Source organism: Schistocerca piceifrons, chromosome 8 (assembly GCF_021461385.2).
Source record: "Schistocerca piceifrons isolate TAMUIC-IGC-003096 chromosome 8, iqSchPice1.1, whole genome shotgun sequence".
NCBI classification, from domain to species: Eukaryota; Metazoa; Arthropoda; class Insecta; order Orthoptera; family Acrididae; genus Schistocerca; species Schistocerca piceifrons.
Window position 1 is genome coordinate 199,166,298 of NC_060145.1, and position 25,366 is coordinate 199,191,663.

General features: G+C 41.4%; 1 protein-coding gene across 1 annotated transcript in view; it reads right to left on the reverse strand.

The window, feature by feature from the left end:
- LOC124711272 overlaps positions 1-25,366 on the reverse strand; it is a 139,327-nt gene that overhangs the window by 51,097 nt on the left and 62,864 nt on the right. Inside the window, exons 5-6 of the mRNA XM_047241256.1 lie at positions 24,434-24,664; positions 7,508-7,640 (exon numbers count right to left, since the gene is read on the reverse strand). Coding sequence (XP_047097212.1) covers positions 7,508-7,640; positions 24,434-24,664 — 364 coding nt within the window. The remainder of the gene's footprint in view (positions 1-7,507; positions 7,641-24,433; positions 24,665-25,366) is intronic.

Here is a 25,366-nt window from a genome sequence, read left to right on the forward strand (position 1 = left end):
TCATCCTCGTGAACGTTGCCCGTTAAGAAACGCGGTTTGTCACTTTTGCCAAAGGAAAGGACACATCCAGACTGTTTGTTTGCGTAAACGCAAGAACAATTCTAGTGCTGCCCAGCCCATGGATATTCATGTTCTTCAAAGCCAGCCCGCCCAGAAGGTCGCGTTTAAAGACTCTTCCACGGTTCGTGTGGGTAATAAACTTGTTCGCAATAAGCCACCCACCCAGCCCTCTGCTATGCGACCCAAGCGTCATTCAAACGCTGTAAAAAGTAATGTACAGACTGCAAGTGAAGCGGGAGTTGTTGTTCCACCCGCCCAACCCCCGAGTTGTCGTAAGCAGCGAACACGCGCTACACGCGCTGATTTTGTGTCTTCCGCCTCCACTGCACCGATCCAGAGACAGTGTAATAAACTATTTGTGAAGCTACGCATCCAGGATAAGACCTTCAATTTTCAATTAGACACTGGTGCGTCTGTGACTCTCATAAATAGTGCTACGTATGCGGCTATCGGCCGCCCCAAACTTTCAGCGGCAAAACATTCTTTGGCTACTTATAGTGGAGAACAAATTCCTGTGTTAGGTGTATGTAGCGTGCCAGCCACATTCTGTGGCAATACAAAAACAGTTTCATTCACAGTGCTCCGCGCTACAGACAGTGTAAACATTTTCGGATTGGACTGTTTTGACTTGTTTGGCCTGTCTATCCAAGACAATGTGTTGCAACTTAATTCTGTTGTTGTTCCTCAAGACAGCATAACCGATTTGTGTAAACAATACAGTGACATATTTAAAGACGAACTAGGTTGTGCTGCGAACTTTGCCGCTCATATTACGTTAAAAGATAATGCTCAGCCTCGATTTTGTCGTGCTCGTCCAGTGCCTCACGCCCTCCGGGCACCTGTAGAAGATGAACTTCGTCGTTGGCAAAACAACGGTGTTATTCAACCCGTTTCAGCGAGCCAGTGGGCTTCTCCCTTAGTTATTATAAAGAAACCGTCTAGCAAGTTACGTTTGTGTGCTGATTTTAAGTCGACAGTTAATCCTCAGACTGTCATTGATTCTTTTCCTTTGCCTAGACCGGACGAGCTGATGGATAAGTTAGGGGAAGCTCGTTTCTTTTCCAAAATTGATCTCCGTGAAGCATATTTGCAATTGCCCCTCGACGAGCAATCACAACAGTATTTTGTCATAAACACGTCGTTGGGGTTGTTCCGTTTTCTGCGTTTGCCTTTTGGTTGTGAGTCAGCTCCAGCTGTTTTTCAGCGTTTTTTGTCACAACTTCTGGCTAATGTGCCATCGTGTTGCAACTATTTAGACGATATTGTTGTGTCCGGTCGGACGCCTGCTGAACATTTCCGTAATTTGGAGTGTTTGTTTAAAGTGTTGTCTCAGGCAGGCCTACGTTGCAACATCGATAAATGTTCATTTTTCCTTACGGAGATGGAGTATCTGGGACATGTTATTAATGCTCAAGGCATTCATCCCTCCCAGTCACATTTAGCAGCTATTCGTGATTTGCCCGCCCCTCGCAATCTGAATGAATTGCAAGCAGTTCTTGGCAAATTGACATATTATATTAGGTTTATACCTAATGCATCACAGATTGCTGCACCGTTGCATCGTCTCCGCCGTAAGAATGTTCTGTTTGTGTGGTCAGCTGATTGCCAATCAGCCTTTCAGCAGCTTAAAGAGGCTTTATTGAATGATCGTTGTCTGGTCCATTACGACCCTAACAAGCCTCTGGTGTTAGCTTGTGATGCCTCTTCTTTCGGCCTCGGTGCTGTGTTGTCTCACCGAGTCAGTAACACCGAACGTCCTATTGCGTTCGCATCTAAATTGCTAAACAAAGCTCAGTGTAATTATAGCCAATTGGACAAGGAAGCGTTGGCTATTGTGTTCGGTGTCACAAAATTCCATCACTACCTCTATGGTAGACCATTCTATTTAGTAACAGATCACAAGCCCCTGACGTCACTGTTTCATCCGTCTAAACCAGTTCCTCAGCGGACAGCTCAGAGACTACAACGTTGGGCTCTTTTGTTATCACAATACCAGTATGAGATACTGTATCGCCCTACAGCTCAGCATGCAAACGCTGACGTGCTTTCTAGATTGCCGATTGCTGCGGATGATGTCTTCGATTCCTCTGAAGACTCTTGCCATCAGATTGACGCCGATGAGCATCAATCCCTCCGGGATTTTCCGATTGATTATCGTCAGGTGGCACGTGAGACAGCTACGGATCCTCATCTGAGTTTACTATTACGTTTTGTTCAACGTGGTTGGCCGTCCAAGGCAAAGGACATATCAGATCCTGTGGTTCGTCGCTATTATCCGCAACGTCATCTGTTGTCTGTTTCGCACGGAGTTTTGCTGTTACGCACCGAGAATGACCAGCTTCGTGTAGTGGTTCCCCAAGTGCTCCAATCCAAGGTCCTCGACTTGTTGCATCAAGGTCATTGGGGAGTGGTCCGCACCAAGCAGCTTGCCCGCCGTCATTGTACATGGATCGGCATTGATAAGCAGATTACGCAGATGTCTACAGATTGTTCGACGTGTGCCGAACACCAAGCTGCTCCGCCTCAACACTATTTTGAGTGGGCACGCCCTGCCGGTCCCTGGCAGCGAGTACATATTGATTTCGCTGGTCCATATTGGAATTCTCGTTGGCTCATCGTGATAGATGCATTTAGTAATTTTCCGTTTGTTGTGCCCATGCAGTCTACAACGTCTGCACAAACTATACAGGCGTTGACTTCAATTTTTTGTATTGAGGGTCTCCCAGAAGTTTTAGTGTCTGACAATGGTCCACAATTTCCCTCTGCTGAATCTGAAAGTTTTTGTTCTGCCAATGGCATTCGCCATGTTCTTACTCCGCCGTTCCACCCTCAATCGAATGGTGCAGCGGAACGTTTTGTACGCACATTCAAGGATCATATGGACTGCCTTCGTGCTACGCACTCTCGTCAGCAGGCCCTCATCACGTTCCTGTCGTCGTACCGGACCACGCCACGCGATGGCCCTTCGCCTACGGAGCTTCTCCACGGCCGTCGTCATCGCACCCTACTACGGTTGTTGCACCCCCCGGATCGACCCGCCGCTTCTGAGCATCGCACGCGTTTTCAGCGCAATGACGCCGTTTTTTTTCAGAGTTTATCACGGTCGCCGTCATTGGGAACGTGGTACCGTGATAAGTGTCCAGGGTCGCGGTTTTTATTCTGTTCAAGGTGCTACTGGGGTGCACAGGAGGCATCAGAACCAGTTGCGCCGCGCTGGCCGCCCGGATTCTGCCGCTCGTTCTTTGTCCACAGATTTGGTCCGCGGCGGGTTCCAGCCGCGCCTTCCGACTTCGCTGCCGCCCCTAGGGCAGCAGCAGCAGCCGTTGCCGTTACCCCGCCGACAGCCCGTCCCGTTGATGCCTCCCGCGCAGCTTCATCCGGGAGCGCCCCAGGTGGTCGCTCCGGCGCCTGCTGTCCCTCTCCAGTCGCCACCACCTTCGGAGCTGATGGACGTCGACCCCTCAGCCGGGCCGCCTTCCCAAGCGGTGGCTGTGCAGCCTGTCCTGCAGCCGCTTTCCTTGGGCACCCCCAAGGAGTCTGACACCGCAGCGCCTTGTCCGGCGCCCACTCAGCTGCCGTCGACGCAGCGTCAGGAGACGCTGCCTCTCTTCGTGGGTCCCGACGCCCCGTCGCGTCCAGTACCAGAAGCTGCGCCCGTGGTCACAGGCGTGCACCCTGACCTCGGTTTTCAGTCGGTGTTTCCCGAGGCCCCACGCAGCCAATGCTGGGGTGCGGATCGGGAACTGCCACCGACAACAGTCTCCGCCCCGGTCTCTTCTGCTACGCCTGCGGCCAGACCCCTCCCCTGCCGTCGACGCTCGCCACGTTATTACTCAACGACGGTGCGGCGATTTGGAGGGGAGGAGTGTTATATCCTAGCCAGTAATGCCACCCGAGCCCGCTGCCAAAAGGTTGGCAGCATCAAAGTCCGGACGCCGTCCGCATAAGCAGCGCCAGCAAGACAGCAAATCGCCGCAAGTCTGCGCGCGCCACCGCTGGCTTCTGGCTTCTTAAGCGCTGGAGTCGCGAGCGCTAGGACATTTCTGTATTCGCCGCTCAGTTGTATACTCGCCACCGAATTGTGTACTTGCTAATCAGTTGTGTGTTCATCGCAGGAGAGTTGTTGTTTGTCGTCAGCCGACGCTGACCTAGCCGCTCCGACTCGAACTAGACAGATTTCTGTAGACACGGAGTTCACTATTGTGTTTCTGTATCTTCGTCAATAAAGATAAGTACCGACTTCTATTTAATCAGAGTGTTTGGGTTTTCATCTTTCTGTTCACTGTTCCAGCGGACTGGTCGGCCCGCTATTAAAGGTGTGGCGGTGACTTCGTAAGCCGTTTCTACCGCGAATTGTTTGTCGCTACGAGTATAAATCTCCTTTTGGAGATACATGGGTGTGCACGTGATAAACTGAAGATGACAATATTTCATGCTACTTGAATTTTCTGTGCTCGACAATGTCGTAAAAGCAGCAAGAAACATATCTTCTTGATAGAACAGAGGATCACGCCGCTGAACACAAGCTTCACGTTTTTGTGCAGTGAAGGCTACTTTGAACGCACGACACGGACACTCTGACTTTGTATTAAACATGTGAGTGTGAGCTAGGACGGTAACGGGCATCGAGCTGTGAGCGCATGCTTTGCAAGCTGAACACTGGGCAGATACTGACAGTAATGAGATTAAGTGTTCCCAGCAAGCACTTTGTTGTGAAATAAAACTTATGTATGTATGTATGTGTTAAGGGAAGCTGACATGCCCATATGAATTGATAACTATATAGGATACCTGAAATGGCCGAAAATTAAAGGCTATGCCCGTACCAGCCAGGGTTGGGGGCGGGGGATTGTAACGAATCATATTATCATTATGTCTGTATATGTGTGGATGGATATGTGTGTGTGTGTGTGTGTGTGCGAGTGTATACCTGTCCTTTTTTCCCCCTAAGGTAAGTCTTTCCGCTCCCGGGATTGGAATGACTCCTGACCCTCTCCCTTAAAACCCACGTCCTTTCGTCTTTCCTTCTCCTTCCCTCTTTCCTGATGAGGCAACAGTTTGTTGCGAAAGCTTGAATTTTGTGTGTATGTTTGTGTTTGTTTGTGTGTCTGTCGACCTGCCAGCACTTATATATATATAGTACAAGCGATAATCTTGTGATACAAATAAAACAAGTAGAGATACGCTCTTCAATTGATTAATTTCTCTATCATCACCTGTTTGTCTTTATAAGTGGTAGCGGGCAGACATTAATATTGTTCAAAAATGTGTATTCTAACTGCACATTAAAGAAGCATTATAAAGGTTATTAGGGAGACGAAGTTTATTAATAACCACATCTGTTCATCATTTTGCCCGTGCCGAGAATCTTGCATCACGAGGATTGAAGCAGAAAAGTAGAAGTTGTGTGGGCAGAGGAGAGACAATCCGAAACCAGTATTGTCATTCTAAGTTCTACACATGACAGTGGTAGCAGGAATAAGAAGTACATAAATTTAGTAATGTTAATCAAAAAATGTATTGACTTCAAAGGTCTGTTGATATTAGTGGCAGTTAAAGTTCACTCACGTTATGTGTACCTTCCAATTTCTTTCAATTATTCTTTCCAGTTTTTTTGATTGTTCAAGCAGCAATTATTAATCAGTTCCCATTACATATTATATATTATGCCCCCCCTCCCTCCTTTTTCTTGCCACTATTCAAGGTCCAAGTGACCCTTGACATGCACCAAAAATTAAGATGCTTTCCTTAGCACTTTTCCTCATCCTTATATAATGAAGGCACTATGTCTTTATTATTCCACTTCTGGCAATAAATAAGCAGAATATTACTTCTATGGAATACGCTGTAGTCTTCACATGATAATTAAACAATGGAAAGTCTTGGATGGAATAGCAGCAATATAATGAAAAGGATGGATTGCTGCTCACCATACAGAGGAACTGCTGAGTCACAGACAGGTACAATGAAAAGACTACTGTACTTTTAAGCTTTCGGCCAAAATACCTTCTTCCAAATTTGAAAATGCAGACATTCACACAAGCACAACCCACACACACACGACACTGTCTCTGGCTGGACTGCAGACAGAAACTGTGCCTGGTGGGAATAGCAATTAGGCATGGGTGGTGGGTGTAAGAGAAGGCATGGGACAGGGAGAGGAAGGGGCAGCAGGGTGAGGGTGAGGAAAGTATAGTGCCGCTTGTGGGAGCATGGTGGGGACACGGCAGGGTTGCTAAGTGCAGTTGGAAAAGGTTGGGGGAGGGGAATGGAAAAGGAGAGAATAAATAAGGAGAATAAAACTACGTTAGTGGAATAGAATGTTGTGTCATGTTACAGTGGGAGCAGGGAAGGGGATATGTAAGTGAAAGACATGGACTCTTGAAGGTTGAGGCCACGGGGGATACAGGAATTGTAGGATAAATTGAAGAGAGAGTTCTCATCTGTGCAATTCAAAAAAAGCTCTTGTTGGTACAAAGGATCCAGATGGTGCAGGATGTGAAGCAATCACTGAAGTGAAAATGTGTTGGGCAAGCATGTTCAGAAACTAGCTGGTACAGCTGTATATGGATCACAGTTTCTTGTCTGCCATTCATGCGGACAGATAGCTCGCTAATCACATTACTGCTTTTGTAGCCCTGCCTTTGATGGGACAAGACACACCTGTGACTGGAATGAAGTAGTTGGTGGTGGAAGGATGATGGGCAGGTCTTGCATCAAGGTATATGCCCAGGGGCAAGGAGATAGGAGCAGAGGAGGGGTAAGGATGGACAACAATACAGTGTAGGTTCAATGAACAGCAGAATATACCACTGTGGAAAGGGTGGGAAGGAAATTGAGAAGGATATTCCTCATTTCAGGGCACAACGAGAGATAGTCGAAACCCTGGCAGAGAATGTGATTCAACTGCTCTAGTCCTGGGTGGTACTGAGTCACGAGAGGAGTGGCTGTATGGTACATATGTAGGAAGTGGTATGTGACTGGAGAGACAAGGCATGGAATATCTGTTTCTGTACAAGGTTGGAAGAGCAATTTCAATCCATGAAGGCTTCAGTGATACCATTGATATATTTGGAGAGGGACTGCTCGTCACTACAGATGTGATGATAACATGTAGCTGTGCTCTATGGCAGGGGCTTCTTGGTATGGAATGGGTGGCAATTGTGACATTATTGATGGTTGGTAGGCACCTATTCTTGAGATGGAGGTCAACATCGAGGAAGGTGGCTGGTTGGACTGAGGAACAGCAGTGAAGCGGATGGGGGAGAAGGTGTTGAGGTTCTAGATGAATGTGGATAGGGTGTCCTCATCCTCAGTAAAGATCATATGATAGAAATATGTGACTGAGTTTTAAAGTGTTTTACCAAACTAAAATTTAAAACTTTGCAAATCCTAGAACAATTTTTTTTGCAGCAGTAAATCTTTGTTTAACTGGAAATTAACTTACCTGTTGCTTTACCGGTACTATGGCAACGCAAACCCTGTCCAGGTAAAGGGAACTCACAGGTAAATAGTTCCTTTATAAAAGCCGTTTGGAGCCATTCTGACTGGCCATGACGAGACTCAAGTTCCTGCAACACCTGTTCATACGAGCTGATTAAAAAATACTGACATAGAGTCAACAGTGGAATCATGAAAACAGAATATCTCTTCCATTGCAGTGAACAATGAAATACAATTAGTTTTTCACTGTCTATGAAATCATATCATAATTTAATATACCAAAATATGTAAGTATTTCATAGGACAAGTATATTATTGGAGTGTAGTAAAGAAATGATTTTTTCCCTTTGATAACACATTCAACAAAAAGTAATAAACAGAACTCTAATAAATTTCCAGAGTGTCACAGTCATTGTGTGCTCATAGTTTTCAGAAAAATACTGTGTTTTAGAGCTAACTAATACACAAAATACAAGGGTGAATCAAATATAAACCGGAATTTATGTTTTATGTGGCTTTTTGTAAACAGAGAGCAGCATGATCTCTGCACTTTGTTGCTTTCATTTCCAGTGATTGTTCTCCACAGTTAGAACATTTTTTCATTAATCAGAATCACAATGTCAGAGCAATAGGTAGCATCACCCATCGTGCAACACACTGTAATCAAGTTTCTCAAAACAGAGGGTGTAAAACCACCTGAAATTTTGAAAGACTTGTGGTACTGTTCGAGATCAATACCCTGAGAAAGACTATGGCACAAACAGTTCTTTGAGGACAAGAAGCATTTGAGAATTTAGCTCACCAACACCCAAGGACCAGCATGACTGAGAAAAATATTCACACTGTTAGTCAGTTTGTTGAAGACGATCACTGAGTAACAGTTGCTGTAATTGCTACTGAGGTTGGCATAAGCCGCAGTAGTGCTCAATGATCATTACTGACAACCTTGGATTTCTGAAAGTGTCCACAATATAGGTGCCTCGTCTTCTCACCACAGAGCACAAATTTCATCATCTCGAAGAGTGCAAACAGCTACTGAAACTCAATTAACTGCAGGGAACATTTTTTGCACCGGACTGTGATCTGCAATGAAACATGATCGCACCATTAAACCCTGGAATAAAAAAAGCAGTATGAAATGGCACAAAAATGCCGAATCTGCACCCGCCAAAGCCAAAAGCAGTCTCTCCACAGGGAAGGTTCCCATAACAGTTTTTTTATTTACTTTAATTTTAAAGGAGGTCTTGTAATTGAACTTCTCCACGAATATCAAAATGGGAATGCTGTATACTACTGCCAAATTGTGGACCAAACAAAATGTACATATCATACGAAAAGACGTACATTTTCAGTTTAGGATGTGATAATGCTTCATTACAATGTACGACACCACACAGCTGCCTGAACTCAAGAAAATGTTCAAGAATTGTTCTGTACCATACTAGAACATCCTCCCTACAGCCGGACTTATCACCTTGCGATTTTCATTTGTGTGGAGCACCAACGGAAGCAGCTGGAGGACACAAATTTGATGGCAATGGCACTGTCAAAGTGTCCGTGTGCAACTGGCTGCTGTCACAGCCCTGTTCATTTTACGAAAATAAGACCAAGAAAATGCTCATCTGCTGCAAAAAACATGCTTCCCATTTAAAAGACTATAAAGAAAATTAAGTTCGCATGGATGAATTTTTCTGAAGCTTTAACAAACTTCTAAAATAATTCTTGTTTATATATGATTTATCCTCATACATACTTATACTGCAAAATATATCATTAACCTAAGCAATTGATTTGGTTTTCAGCCCAAGAGAAACACCACAGTTATGGTAAACTGTTTAATTGAGAATTAGGCAAATTATTAGCTAAGAGCAATAATGCTGCAGTAGTCTTCTGTGACCTCGCAAAGTATCATGGTTTTAGTATTTTTCTCATTTACTTTCACTCCAAGTGCTTCGCATTTGCTGCTTCCATCTTCCATCATTTCATTAAGCACTTTCTTGTATTCCACCAACAACACCAGCTGGCAGCAAACTGTATTAACCCCACTCTATTTCCTGCAACACATACGGCTCTTATTCTATCCAAACAGTCTCCTAGATCTTTTCCAGATAGATGTTGAACAGTGCAGGTGACATGTGACATTCTTGCCTGACTCCTCATCCTACTCCGTCTGCTATTCTCCATCAATTCTGACTCTGCATTTTTGCTTTATCTCCAGCTGATGCTAATAAGCATCTATCCCATGAGTTTTCCAAATCAATAAAAATGAGTATAAATCTTCCTATTCTTTTCAATTTACAACTCACATAGGAGTCTTAGTACACCAGTAGCATTTCTCATGCTTAAACCTCTTCTGAAATATACAGCTCTTCTCCTATGATGCTGTTCAGCTTGATATACAGTCTGTCTGAGAAGTCCCCAAGTCTGGAGATCAAAACAGTATACTGGAGCAATTACAATGTATTCTGAGGATATGTATATATACCATCATACTTTGCACATATACCTGTGTGTCCCCATGTCCTCCTTGACATTTTGCAGAGCACATTAGGAATTGTGCTTTGAAAGGTTTCTTCAAAACTTTTGCACGTTTCTTCATTGGTCTTGTACTGATGTTGAGCCATGCGGGACTTAATTATTCCCTATAATGAGTAATCTGGTATGATAATGTCCAGGCTCCAAGGTGGCCACTTCATTAGGGCTGGAGATGATGTTGAAACATACCCAATACAGTGACTTCAAAATTGTTTGTCATGTAATTTGTGCACCTGAACAGCGAAGTGTGCTGGAGGTCACCAACTGCGTAGATCACACATCATGGATGTTTCCCTTGTCTTCTAGGTGAGGTTTAATCACATTTTTCATGTGTCAAAATAAGAACTTCCACTCAGGTTCTCTTCAAAAGACTACGGTCTGTACAAAAATTATCATAATATCTTGGCTCATATCACAACATGAAATGGATTCCTTTCCAACTCTTGCACAGAAAGACGATTCCCCTTGGTCAAGAAAACAATTATTTCTGTGTAAACTGTGACATATTTTACATTCATCATGAAATAACACTCTTGACCAAGACACACTGTTTGGAAATTGGGCAAACACAACATGACAGGCTGTTAATGTGCTAGTTTGTGTCTTCGGAAGATAATTCGGTCACAAACATCAGTCTACATTCTTACATTTCCCACTCTTTTTTAATGTGTACAGACATTATTGACTGCTGCACTTGAAGCACAGCTGCTCCTTCACAAACTGATTCCATTGGAGACTGCTCAACTGATTGAGCAATGGTGGCACTTGTAACCCTCCCATTTTCTTACGTTCATGACGTGGCCTGTCTTCCTCGACAAATATTTTGCCTTCTATCTACTTCTTCCCTCGTATAATCGCCCAGTTATTCTCTCCACTTCTCCTTTACTTTGTTCACCATCCTACTATCTGAAGTTTCGTTCTCCTTGACACTCTCCTGATCTTCTTTCCTCAACTCACTTCTGTCTGGCTGAATCAATCTCTTCTCATAATTCATTATTTAAATTTTTGTGCATTCTCTTTCATGTTTATATTTTTCCAATTCCTTCTTTCTTCGATTTTCTTATTATTTCATTCGTCATTCAAAAATTCTTCGTTATTCAAAAAATTCCTTATTCTCTGTCTCTCCAATCTTTAGTCCTATCACTTGTTTCACTGCCCCTTTTACAGTAATTAAATGTAGCATGTATTATTTGAAGTTTTGCATCATTCTCCCTTTGAATATATTTTCCTGTATGTTCCTAATAGCTCTTCCTTCCCTTTTCCATCCACACTTTTTAATCTTTCATTGATGATACCTTGTTTACCACCTCTAATTTCTCCTATAAATGGTTTTCTGCTTCATTAGATTTTCCCCTTTGTCCCTGATGTTTCTAAATTGAAAATCCCCCCACCCCTTCTTTGGTCTCACAACTCTCGAAAATCTAGATTGTGATCCAAGCAGACATCTGCTCTTGGGTAACTTCTTGCATTTCTCAAGCTACATGCTTTTATCTCTTTGTTGGATGAATAAATAGGTGCTCTGGTAACACATACAAAAGTGAATCAAATATAAATGGGATTTTATTTTAAAAAAATATTTGCAGAAAAAAAGGTAGTTATAGTTTATTTTTCTACAAAGTTTCCTGCTTAAAAAATAAGTTTTGTCCAGTGAAGAGGTTTTCTTATTGCAGCATTGTAGACTGAAGCTGGTAGCATCAGGAGCCAATGGAGCACGAATTCCCCGATGTCCTCATCATCTCCAAATTCGGTGCTGTACTAGAACTTCTTCAAGTGGTCCAAACAAATGGAAATTGCAGGGTGACAAGTCCAGGCAATAACCAGGATGACCAAGTTGAGTCTAGTGCATTTCCTGTAGTTTGGAGACAATTAGAGGTGCAATATGGGGCTTGGCATCGTCATAGAGGAGAGTGACATTTGAATGGACTGGTCTCACCCTCCCATACAGCTGGCAGTAGTAAGCAGCACTGATTGTGCATTGCTCATGCAAAAAAATCAATGAGCAAAGTGCCTTGCTGATCGAAAAAAAAATGCCTTGCCAGCCAGCTGACAACTCATCTTGACTTTTGCTGTGGCTCCCTTGCCCTTTTTCCGCCACTCCTTACTGGCTTGTTTGGATTAGGCAATGTAATAATGCAGGTGATGATCCCAACTCAAAAATACATCACCTTCTTTTGCAAACCTTGCTGTAAGCCTCTGACAAGTCTCCAACTGCCCCAGTTTCTGATTTTCTTTCATAAGGCATGGGATGCATCTGGAATACGCTTTACAGAACTGCAGGTCATTTGTGATGATTACTTGACAATTCTCACAGTTCTCATAACTTATTCTGATCTGTTCTGCAATTTCTGATACTCTCACCTGTCGACCGTTTTCAAGAATGACTCGAACTACACAAATGTTTTCGTCTGTAATGCTGGTCTGAGAACAGTGATCATGTTGCTGATTTTCAACACATTCTTGTCATTCCTTGAATTCTTTATGCCAGGCCAACACATGCATCTTTGACAATGTTTTATCACCAAACTGTGCAGTTAATCTCTACAAAATTTCCAGCACTTGAACTCTTTCACAAGCAAGAAATTTTTTAACTACGTGTTGCACAGTGGAGGGGTGGACCTGTTGCTCCAACATAATAAGTGTTAGTGTCGAAGGTGTTGGAAGTATGTAACTGCCAGCTCCCCCCACTCCTAATCGACCCATCCAACAATACTAGAAGTGCGGGTCTAGTCCTACCAACATTTTATGCTCAGGAACAAAAATCCCATTTATATTTAATTCACCTTCGTATCACCCATTCTAGATTTTCAGGTGTATCTAATTCTTTTATGAGATTCAAACAAGACGGTTCTCAACATGAAGTTGTTCCAACAGAAGTTTACTAACATCAGCCCTATCTCAATTGTTCTTCCGACAGGTTTATCCCCCCCCCCCCCCCCTTTCCAACACCTCAATTTTATAACTACAAAGTTAATATTTATAAAACTTACAAATAATTTCCTAGCTTATAAGATAGATAAAACCACGGGCAACGTATGAGTGGCCAAGTAAGTGGTCCCGACAGTCGGGATACCAGTTACTTTGGAATAAGGCTGGGCATCTCGGACATATTCTGAGTCGTGGACACCTTTGTGCTCATACGGCAAAGACTACCAAATCCACCGGTTAGTCCCTCAGCCGTTAGGGGTAAAACCCAATGGGACTCGGGGCAAGTAAGGCTAGCAACCTGCTTCCCTGATACTTTAAATATGATGCTGGCAACAATCAGAGCAAAATGCCTCGGACCTTTGGAGGTGACAGAGTCCCACCTCTAACTGACAAACCAGGGACTCCTAAGATACGACTTGGCAAACAAATGGTAATGAGATGGGGAGCTATTAATATCAATGGGGGCTACTCTGGGAAGAAGGTAGAGCTGGCAGAGGCTGCAAGTAAGATGGGACTGGACGTTTTAGCTGTTAGTGACATTCGGGTAAGGGGTGAGAAAGAAAAGGAAGTGGGAGAATACAAGGCCTAACTGTCAGGAGTCAAAGCAGGAATAGAGCAATGGGGTGTAGGGCTTTACATCAGGAAAGAAATGGAACCAAGCGTAGTTGCAATAAGGTATGTAAACGAACGACTGATGTGGATAGATTTGACAGTGTCTAGCAAGAAAATTAGGATTGTGTCAGTATATTCGCATTGTGAAGGGACAGATCAAGATAAGATGGATAGTTTTTATGAGGCACTCAGTGATGTAGTTGTTAGAGTAAAGGACAAGGACAGTGTTCTGCTCACGTGTGATTTTAACGCCAGGATTGGAAATCGAACAGAAGGGTATGAAAAAGGTTATGGGTAAATTTGGAGAGGATATGGAGGCCAACAGGAACGGGAAACAACTCTTGGATTTCTGTGCCAGTATGGGCTTAGTAATCACAAACTCCTTTTTTAAACATAAGAACATTCACCGGTATACTTGGGAAGGCAGGGGAACCAGATCTGTCATTGACTATATAATAACAGATCAGGAATTCAGGAAGGCTGTGAGGGACACATGCGTATTCAGGGGATTCTTTGATGACACTGATCATTATTTAATCTGCAGTGAAATTGGGATAGTGAGGGCGAAAGTGCAGGAGGTCAGGTCCATACGTAGGAGGATAAGAGTGGAGAAACTTCACGATAAGGAAATCAGGCACAAGTACATAACAGCAATCTCAGAAAGGTACCAGTTAGTTGAATGTAGTCAATTACAGTCATTGGAAAAGGAATGGACAAGGTACAGGGACACAGTACTAGAAGTGGCTAAAGAATGTCTTGGAACAGCAGTGTGTAAAAGTAGGATGAAGCAAACAGCTTGGTGGAATGACACAGTCAAGGCAGCGTGCAAAAGGAAAAAGAAGGCGTATCAAAAATGGCTACATACTAGAACTCAGGTAGACAGAGAAAGTTATGTTGAAGAAAGAAACAAAGCCAAGCAGATAATTGCAGCATCCAAGAAGAAATCTTGGGAAGACTTTGGAAACAGATTGGAGACTATGGGTCAAGCTGCTGGAAAACCATTCTGGAGTGTAATTGGCAGTCTTCGAAAGGGAGGTAAGAAGGAAATGACAAGTATTTTGGACAGGTCAGGAAAACTGCTGGTGAATCCTGTGGATGCCTTGGGCAGATGGAGGGAATATTTTGAAGAGTTGCTCAATGTAGGTGAAAATGCGATCAGTAATGTTTCAGATTTCAAGGTAGAATGAGATAGGAATGATGATGGAAATAGGATCACATTTGAGGAAGTGGAGAAAATGGTCAATAGACTGCAGTGCAATAAAGCAGCTGGGGTGGATGAAATTAAGTCGGAGCTCATCAAATACAGTGGAATGTCAGGTCTTAAATGGCTACACAGGATAATTAAAATGGCCTGGGAGTCGGGACAGGTTCCATCAGACTGGACAAAAGCAGTAATCACACCAATTTTTAAACATGGAAACAGAAAAGATTGTAACAACTACAGAGGTATCTCTTTAATCAGCATTGGGGGTAAAATCTTCTCAGGTATTGTTGAAAGCAAAATGCGAGTATTAGTTGAGGACCAATTGGATGAAAATCAGTGTGGGTTTAGGCCTCTTAGAGGTTGTCATGACCAGATCTTTAGCTTACGGCAAATAATGGAGAAGTGTTATGAGTGGAACAGGGAATTGTATCTATGCTTTATAGATCTAGAAAAGGCATATGACTGGGTTCCTAGGAGGAAGTTATTGTCTGTTCTACAAGATTATGGAATAGGAGGCAAACTTTTGCAATCAATTAAAGGTCTTTACATGGATAGTCAGGCAGCAGTTAGAGTTGGCGGTAAATTGAGTTCATGGTTCACAGTAGTTTCAGGGGTGAGACAAGGCTTCAACCTGTCTCCACTGTTGTTCATATTATTTATGGATCATATGTTGAAAACAATAGACTGGCTAGGTGAGATTAAGATATGTGAACACAAAACAAGCAGTCTTGCATATGCGGATGACATAGTTGTGATGGCAGATTCGATTGAAAGTTTGCAAAGTAATATTTCAGAGCTAGATCAGAAATGTAAGGACTATGGTATGAAGATTAGCATCTCCAAAACGAAAGTAATGTCAGTGGGAAAGAAATATAAACCGGTTGAGTGCCAAATAGGAGGAACAAAGTTAGAACAGGTGGACGGTTTCAAGTATTTAGGATGCATATTCTCACAGGATGGCAACATAGTGAAAGAACTGGAAGCGAGGTGTAGCAAAGCTAATGCAGTGAGCGCTCAGCTACTATCTACTCTCTTCTGCAAGAAGGAAGTCAGTACCAAGACTAAGTTATCTGTGCACCGTTCAATCTTTCGACCAACTTTGTTGTATGGGAGCGAAAGCTGGGTGGATTCAGGTTACCTTATCAACAAGGTTGAGGTTACGGATATGAAAGTAGCTAGGATGATTGCAGGTACTAGTAGATGGGAACAATGGCAGGAGCGTGTCCACAATGAGGAAATCAAAGAAAAACTGGGAATGAACTCTATAGATGTAGCAGTCAGGGCGAACAGGCTTAGATGGTGGGGTCATGTTACACGCATGGGAGAAGCAAGGTTACCCAAGAGACTCATGGGTTCAGCAGTAGAGGGTAAGAGGAGTCGGGGCAGACCAAGGAGAAGGTACCTGGATTCGGTTAAGAATGATTTTGAAGTAATAGGTTTAACATCAGAAGAGGCACCAATGTTCGCATTGAATAGGGGATCATGAAGGAATTTTATAAGGGGGGCTATGCTCCAGACTGAACGCAGAAAGGCATAATCAGTCTTAAATGATGATGATGATGATGATGATGATATGTGAAGATACATTCTGTTAAGGGCACAGAGTACTTTTGAATCTTGGAAAAAATGAACTTTTTAAATTAAACAATGGAAACTTCAGGTACGAATATCAACAATGTACGAAAAGAAAGACTGCTACTTACCATAAAGATGACACGTTAAGCTGCAGACAGGCACAATTAAAGACACTTAAACATCAGCTTTTGGTCACAACTTTTGTCAGAGAAAGAGAAACACACACCATTCATTCACGCAAATAAGCACACCATATGCACACATGATGGCTACTCTGGCAGCTAGTGCCAGAAAGCAACTATCATGTGGGATGGAAGCAGCAATCTGGAGGTGGTAGGGAAGGGAAAGGGATAGCAATGTACGGGTGGGAGAGAAAGGAGTGCTGTCGAGTGGAGTGTGCAGGGACTACACTGCCAACAGGTGCAGCGCCAGGAAGTTGTGGGGCAGGGACGAGAGGAAAACTGATCTATTAATTTTGCTTATTTGCAAGTAGCAGTGTATCTTTTCTTAATTCTTAATTTTTTAATTATCTTATTAAATTTTATAGTCTTTCCTGATTACACTGATATGTACTTTATAATGCATAGAATGAAAAATGATCACTACACACTAAATTTTAAAGTCATGGTTATGTATGCTGCCATGCTCCCATTACTTAAATTACAGAAAACCATTAGTATTTCACTAAAGAACTGTACACTCCTTGGTAACAGTGACAGTTTCCAGAATCTGTTAATGATCATCTTTGCTCCTGTTTATTGCCGCTTGTTTGAAGTGTGTTGCTTATGTCCTACTGAAGTTTGTTGCCCGAGTGCTACAGTTATTTGTAATTTTAGGTGTTCATTAGTGTATAAAAACAGGGGGTACTAAGTTTACAAACAAAGCAGTCCACACTTTAGAGAAAATCTGTTCACCAGGTCTTCAGAGATGATTCAGATCTCTGAGTTATCAGTGATACTGTTTCTAGTGGATCCTAAACCCTTCCTGTAAGAGTTCCTCATTCAGTTACTTTCAGGCAATCTACACCATCACACTGTTTACATTTTGCCAGTGCCTTTATCAAAGAAGTTGCTTGGATGATCAACAACTGATTATGAAATTATACATCACAAACCCCCCCCTCGCCCAAATTTAGCCCATTAGATGGTTTAAATGTAGAATTCTACCATAGACAGATATAATTTATTTTAAGCAATTGTATATTCAGTTACCAATGGAGTAATAAGTATTAAAAATATGACAAGAAGCAGCTTGAAGCTGAACACTTCAGAAATATTATGAGACACATTTTAATATTACTCAAATCTTAATTCACTACTTCTTGCAAGTTGTAATTTTCAGAAATTAGGTACACACATTTCCTTAAGTTTATAGAGCACTGCACTACATTTTTCTGTAACTTGCAATTGTCTATATCTATCTAGTAGCCCTAAACATTACAGCAGGTTTGATTTTATTACAGAGAAATAACATTTTTAATTAGCAAAAATATTCTAAAAATTAAATGATACAATGTAATTATTTTTATTTTGTTAAATATACTTAATGTGCAGAATTAAATAGGTCTAGCATCTCAGCCAATATGGTATACATACACGGTAAAAATTTGGTATCCTTCACATGTATATTATTGGATTAAATGGGACCTTAATTTGGAAAAAGCATTTTAAATAATCAGTTTTAATTACCATTTTCATAATTACCAAAGGTGTTATATTGTTCAAAATACTCGCAGACTGCTTAGAAAGTATTCTGCACAAACTGTGATAGAGTACAAAAATGTAAAACATATACAAAAGAAGAAACTATGAGGCCGAAAAAGGATGCTGTGTCCTTAACTGAAGGGGGACAATTTAATGATAAACACCATCAACCATAATAAGAAGCAAAATTCTGAGAAAGTTTAAATCAAGGCAAACAGGAGAGTCATTTCAAACTGTTGGTGTCCTGTCAGGGACAGACTACATTTATAATACTTTGTAAATTACTTGACATATAGACAGCTTGTTGACATAAATAATGCTAATAAATGAATTGCTGTGCTATGATATATTTGAGCAGATGATGGTTGAATGTTGAAGGCAAAGACAAAAAGTGAAAATTGTTTTTGCCCAAACACTTATTTTAATACTTTACAATGGTTTTTTTTTTATTTATTTTTTTTTTTTTTTTTTTATAGTGTAGTAGTTTGTTATACCCCTGAAGACTTTTTCAAACAACTTGCCAACATTTCTGGGCATAAGGAATGGAATGTAAATAGGCTAAACAATTATGGAAAGTACAGATTGCTACTCACCGTGAAGGTGACACTTTGAGATGCAGACAGGCACAACAAAAAGACTACTACATAGTGAGCTTTTGGAGAAAGCAGTCCTCAGAAAAGAAAGGCTCACACGCACACAAGAAGACAGGCACAAATCACACACACATGACCACAGGGTATGGGTGGGGGAAGAGATGAGTGCTGACTGGCATAGCAAGCAGGGTCTAGAAAGTGACAGGACAAAGCTGTGTCAGGTGCAGTGTTGAGAGGCTGTGTGTGTGTGTGTGTGTGTGTGTGTGTGTGTGTGTGTGTGTGTGTGTGTGTGTGTACGCGCGCAGGGGAAAAGACTGATGGGTGCTTGGCAGAGACTAGAACACAATGAGGGTGATGGGCCATGAATTGGGCCATGATAGGACAGAGAGGGCGGAAACTGTTGGGTGCTCGGGTGTGGGCTGAGACCGGGATAATTTTGGGAGCGAAGAATGTGTTGTATGGCTAACTCGTATCTGCACAGTTCAAAAAATCTGGTGGCGGAGGGGAGGATCCAGATGGCCTAGGTTTCACAGAAGCCAAGTATATTATGTTCAGCTGCATGTTGCACCACAGGGCACCCCGCTTCGTCATCGGTCACAGTTTGGCAGTGTCACTTAATCATGTTGGACAGCTGGCTGGTAGTCACATCAATATAAGAAGTTGTGCAATGACTGCAGCAAAGCTGGCATTTATGATACAACTGCTTTCACAAGTGGTCCAGCCTCAGAGGGGGGAGGGAGGGGAGGATTAGCCTGCGACATGAATGGAATAGGAAATGCGAGGTGGGTGGATTAGGCAGGTTTTTCACCTAGTTCTTCCACAAGGATATGAGTCCTGTGGGAATGGACTGGGATTAGCATAGGGATGGACTAGGAAGTTGTGGAGGTTGGGTGCATGACGGACAGCACTTTAGGAGGGCTGGAAAGAATCTTGGATACGATATCTCTCAATTCAGATCATGATGAAAGATAATCAAAGCCTTGACGAAGGATGTGGTTCATTTGTTCCACCCAGGTGGTACTGGGTAATGAACGGGGCACTCCTTTGTAGCTGGTTCTTGGAGTGATGATGGGAGGATTGGGGGTGTGTGGAAATGTGGCATGAAAAATCTTTTTGTGAACTAGGTCTGGGAGGTGGCACATTTCTACTATGATGGCCACTGTGAGACCTTCAGCATACTGGGCAATGGTGTTCTTGTCACTGCAGATATGCCATCCCCAGGTGACCAGGCTGTAAGGGATGGATTTTTTGGTGTGGAAGGGATGGCAGTTGTCAAAATACAGGTAATGTTGGTGGTTGCTGCATTTAATGTGGACAGACGTCTGGATGGAACCATCAGAGAGGAGGAGGTCAACATTCAGGAAACTGGAATCCTAGGTTCAAAAGGACCAGGTGAAGCAGATGGGAGAGAAGGTATTGAAGTTGTGAAGGAATGAGGAAGTGTCTTGGCCCTGAGTCCAGATCATAAAGGTATCATCAATGAAGCTAAACCAGACCAGGGATTTGGAGTTGTGAGAGGCTGTGAAGGCTTCCCCTAGAGGACCCATAAAGAGATTGGCATAAGAGAGTGCCTTTTGGGTGCCCATGGCTGTGCTGTGGATTTGTTTCTATACCATATCTTCAAAGGGGGAGTAGTTGTGTATTACAGTAAAATTAACAAGGTGTGTGAGGAATGAGGACGTAGGTTTGGAGTCTGAAGGATCCTGTGAAAGATAGAGTTCAATAGCGGCAAGAATATGAGCACAAGGGATTTTTGTGTATAAGGAAGTTGTGTCAAGCAGGGATATAGGAGGTAAAGGGTTGGGGATGTAGTTGAGTATTTGAAGGAAATGGTTAGTATCTTTGATGTGGGATGCCACACATTGGGCAATTGGTTGGAGGTGTTGGTCAATGAGGGCCGAAATTCTTTTACTGAGAGCACAAAGCTGCCAACCTTGAGAAGTGGCTGTCAGTAATCAAATGGCAAATATGGAAGCAGGCTCATGGGAACTCGCTAGGAAAATTTTAGTGTGTGTGTGTGTGTGTGGGGGGGGGGGGGGGGGGGGGCGCTTAGATTTTAAAGTCCCATCGAAATAAAGGTCATTTAGAGACAGAGCCAAAGCTTGGATTGTATCCAGGATGGGGAAGGAGATCAGGAAACAGCCGTACTCTTTTGAAGAAACCATCTCGGTATTTGTTAGGAGTGATTTAGTAGGAAAATTTTAAAATTATAACTGTGTTTTAAGCCTTTAAACTCTGAATTTCAGACACTTACTGGTCCTAAATGAAGAAGATTTTCCAGCAATTAAAACCACTGTAAATGAAAAAAAATCAGGTTAAACAGAAAAAGTTAGAACATAAGGGTGTTTTAGAAACATTTCTCTAATTTAAAAATACTACAAAATCATCACAAACACATCTTTCAAATTATTAATTAAAAGGAAAGTAAAACATGTAAACAAAATCCACTTACATCATGAAAGGAGAAGCCTATCTTCTGTGTTTTATACAAAAATATTTACAAGTCTTTCTATCCACAGCTTCTTCTTCCTGGATCTACCTCTACTTGTATAATACAGAGTCTTCACAGCTGACAAGATAACTTTCTCTTGAATGATAAATCTTGTTGCACTCTTCACAGCCTAAACCTGATTCTTTGAAAAATTAATTTGGTAACACGCTCTTTCTGAAGATAAATGGTTCATTTTACTGATAAACAAAGCACTCAAGGTTTCTGTATTGATACTAGATTGAAATTCAGTGCTGTACAGTTTCTTAACAACACTAAAAACTCTCTCACAGGCAGCACTACTATGAGGAATAAGCAGTAATGCAAGCATAAGCTTGCTCAGTGATGGATACTTTTTAATGCCTGATGCATCACACGTAGCAGATACCTTGTACCAAGCAGTATCAGCTCTCTTCTTCCCCCATCCCAAACTCATCAAACAGGTATCTTGAAAACTCCAATTCTAATATGTGTTTTTTGCAGTTACTTAGCACATCAGGAAATAGCTCACTCAGATTTACAACTATGATAAAGATTTTCTTTTTCTAGGTCCAATACCCGTAACTTCTAAGATTATTAAGAAGTCATTGCGCAGAGAGAATTTTCCTTTGATGTACACATATGAGTTGGTGAAAAATCTTCTGACATCATAAAATTTTGTAACAACAGATTTTTCAAGCTTGGTATGAAGAATGTAGCTTCTAGTGTTTGCATCAATGACAATATCTTCATCCCCTTTGTGATATTTAATTAATTAATTAATTCTTTTTGAAAGTTCAATTGCAGCAGACTACCAGAAGTAGGTACTGCAGAAGGATTAATAAATCTCTCAATCAAATCTGTAAATAAGTTATTTAGGATACTATGAAGTCTGTGGATTACTGGACCTTCCTTCCGAAGGAATAAATTTGCTTTGGTGAACAACAAAGAGGATTTAGTCTAGAAAAGATGATACAGCTTAGTTACAGTATCATCTATAATACGGAGCACTCTAGATAAGTGGGAATTGTTCACACTTTTCGAAGCTTCCTGTTGAAAAATTTTACAAGAGTCACTGTTCAATTATCATTTCTACTGATTGGAGCAGAGAGAGCCACCTTGTACAAATACACTTTGGTACTTTATGGGGTTTAGTGTCATATATATTTTGACAAAGTTTAAAAGTAGGCTCTCTTTTCAAACTCTTTTGGAGAAAGTCCATTACAAATTCTTCAACATCAAAATATTGTAGGATTTTTGCACTTTATGTGCAGCTAAATGAAGCAGGTAGCAGGAACAAGACTGAATTCTTATATGTGGTTGAACTTTCTTCAAAAAAGCAGAAACTCCTATTTTATGTCCCACTGTTGTATCTGCATTATCACGTGCACATGAAATGGAATTTTTCCACGGAACTCCTTTTCTTAGCAGTTTGACACTCAAGAGATAAAAATTTTTTTCGCCATTACGTCTTAAGAAAGGACAACTATACACAGCCTCAAAACAGATCCTCACCAAAATCAACCGACCTGCAGACAAAGGTTTCACCAGTGTCGTTATGAATTGCATTGACTACCTGGCGGAAGGCCTCTGCCAATTGTCTGACAATCCATGTCACAGGATTCATTATTTCTATTCCTCACGTTGCTTGATTTTTTATTTATTTATAATCCCTCCTATCATTTAAATCATCTGTGTTATTTTGTCCATAGCATAACAAGAATTCATGTTTTAAATGTTAGTATAATGACTAAGTCTTTGTCTATAAATGTTTGTACAATGTTTAAAATCCAAAAAAATATACACCTTGTAATGATAAATACATTTCTGACACAATTTCACAGCCAAAATTACATTTTAACCAGTTAACTGAATAAAAATAATGATCAAAGGCATTTCAATAAAGCTTGGAGGACAATAAATTTTAAAGCACCTGACAAAATTCGAACTCACAACATTCTGTACATCAGGTATCTAACTTAAATCACAATGCCACAACACTGCTCTGTGTATTTTCATCATTGTAGGGCACTAGAATATCACATGAAATTCCGATTTTTTTTCATCAGTTACAGGGGCCCACCAAGTTAAATTTGCCACAGGTTGTGATACCTGAGACCTTAACCCTTTCGTGGTTGATGGGTCATATATATCCCACTAACTTTGAGTGCCAGTTCGAGTGTCGGGATATATGTTACCCAGCTCTGCACGGTGCTGCCATCTAGGGACGACTGTACTGAACCTAAGAAAAAAATCGGGACTGCACTGCAAAGGCAATAGAGAAGCGGTGACTACTTTTGTTGACTGGCGTGTATATATGGCCGCTACAATGCCACTTATTTGTGTCATTCTTCAGTTTTCATCATTTCTCACTTTCCAGCGATGTCTGACGTAAGTAATTCATCTTATTATTAACTTAATAATCATCTTTTAGTACAAATACAGTGTGGAATGTACTTCTCAGCGACTGTACTATCTTATAATCAAAATAAAATTAGTGGGACACATGTGTCCCAGCAGACATTATTTGTAAAGTTATTTAACGGTTTGAAATAGGAAGAGGGGATCAATGCCCACTTTCTTCCCAGCAAAGAGAGGAGTCTCTAGTGTGCCAGATGACGTCCGGCTCGTGAACGTAGGTAAACATGTACCGAAAGACAGTGGCACTAGGATTCGATGCACATTCTGCAGCACAAACTCTAAAGAGAAGAGAACAAAAGTTGTTTGCACTGTTTGTGGGGTACCACTCTGTGCCACACCATGTTTTTCCAAGTTTCATGGCATGTAAAGTTTTGTAAGTATTGATCATGTATCATGAAAACTGAAATGTAATGAATATTTTTTACACTGGCTCTACACAAATAAAAAGATTACATGCATGTATATTTTGTAGTTATTTTATTCTCTGCAAAATCCTGTTTATGGCTAAAAACAATAAAATTACAAAATCAGTCAGTCAGCAGAAAAGGTATCTTGTGCTGGTTCATGGGACATGTGTGTCCCACTTCCTGTTGTGAAAAAATGGAGAACTTAAAAAATATTTTGGTGGTGAAAATATAATAATGGGACTGAAAAGAAACTGTTATCACCTAAATATTTTAAAAATCTGTAAAAAATGAATTTTATCCATGACAGGGTTAACCCACATCACCACATAGGTGGTTTCACAAATGCTATCCCACTCCCTGGGACCTCTCTTTGTTAGTAATAAATAATATCTGTTACATAGTAAAAAATGTTAAAGACAGAAACAGTGACAAAGATACCACATAGTGCTACAGTAAAATTCGTAATAATTTACTATGGCATTAATCACCTTAGAGAAGAAGCCACGTGCTCTGTGTGTGCTGAGGAGGCAGTACGCAAGTGGAAGACAGATTGGTGCTCCCTCTGGCATGACACGTCGACAGTAGCCAAATGTTCTTGATCCATCCTCTGCTGTAATAACCAAAGAGTACATCTGATCCTCATTCTGAGAGGCTGGTGCTGGGGGCCACTCAAGAGCATCAGGGAAACATAAATGCTCCAGCATAGGTGGTACTTCAACCTGCACAGAAAAAGTTGAGCTGCCATTATATTCACGACTTCTTATACCTTAAAATAGGTCTAGGAGAGCACATACAGGATTACAAGGAAACAAAGAGCAATCTGTTACAAAACAGAAAACACTTATTGTAAGGATTTTGTAACAACTACCAATGTAAACACAAATGTAATTGCTGTAATCTGTAAGAGGATTGTTTCCTGTCAAATCAACACAGGGTCTATACCTCACCATCTCAGATTTTCCTGAAACTTGGCACAGTTGTACTATTGATATAGCCTTGGAAAATATGAAATTTTACCGAGATATGTCAAACTTGTTTCTGAATTACAGAGCTGTAAAGTTATCATAAATGGGCCCAAAAACAGGGAACAGCAGTTTTTAGAATTGCTGTAGAAGCTTTCCTACTTGAGCTACAGACCTTGAACAAATACCATTTAACATTATTTCTCTCCTCCTTTCCTATGGTACACAATGATACATAGGTTAATTTAATTTTCTTACTTTAATTTTCTCAAAAAATACTTATTTTAAAATTACAAAATTTATTCTATGTGTAGCTAATATTGTTGTAAATCCCAGGCCAAAATATATATTTAGGATGACAATTTCTTCATAAAAAAAAGAGGAAGGAAGAAGAAGAGTGAAGCTCTACTTCCAACAATTCATCTGTGTACCCATGTTCTTGAGTGTATGTATTCCGAG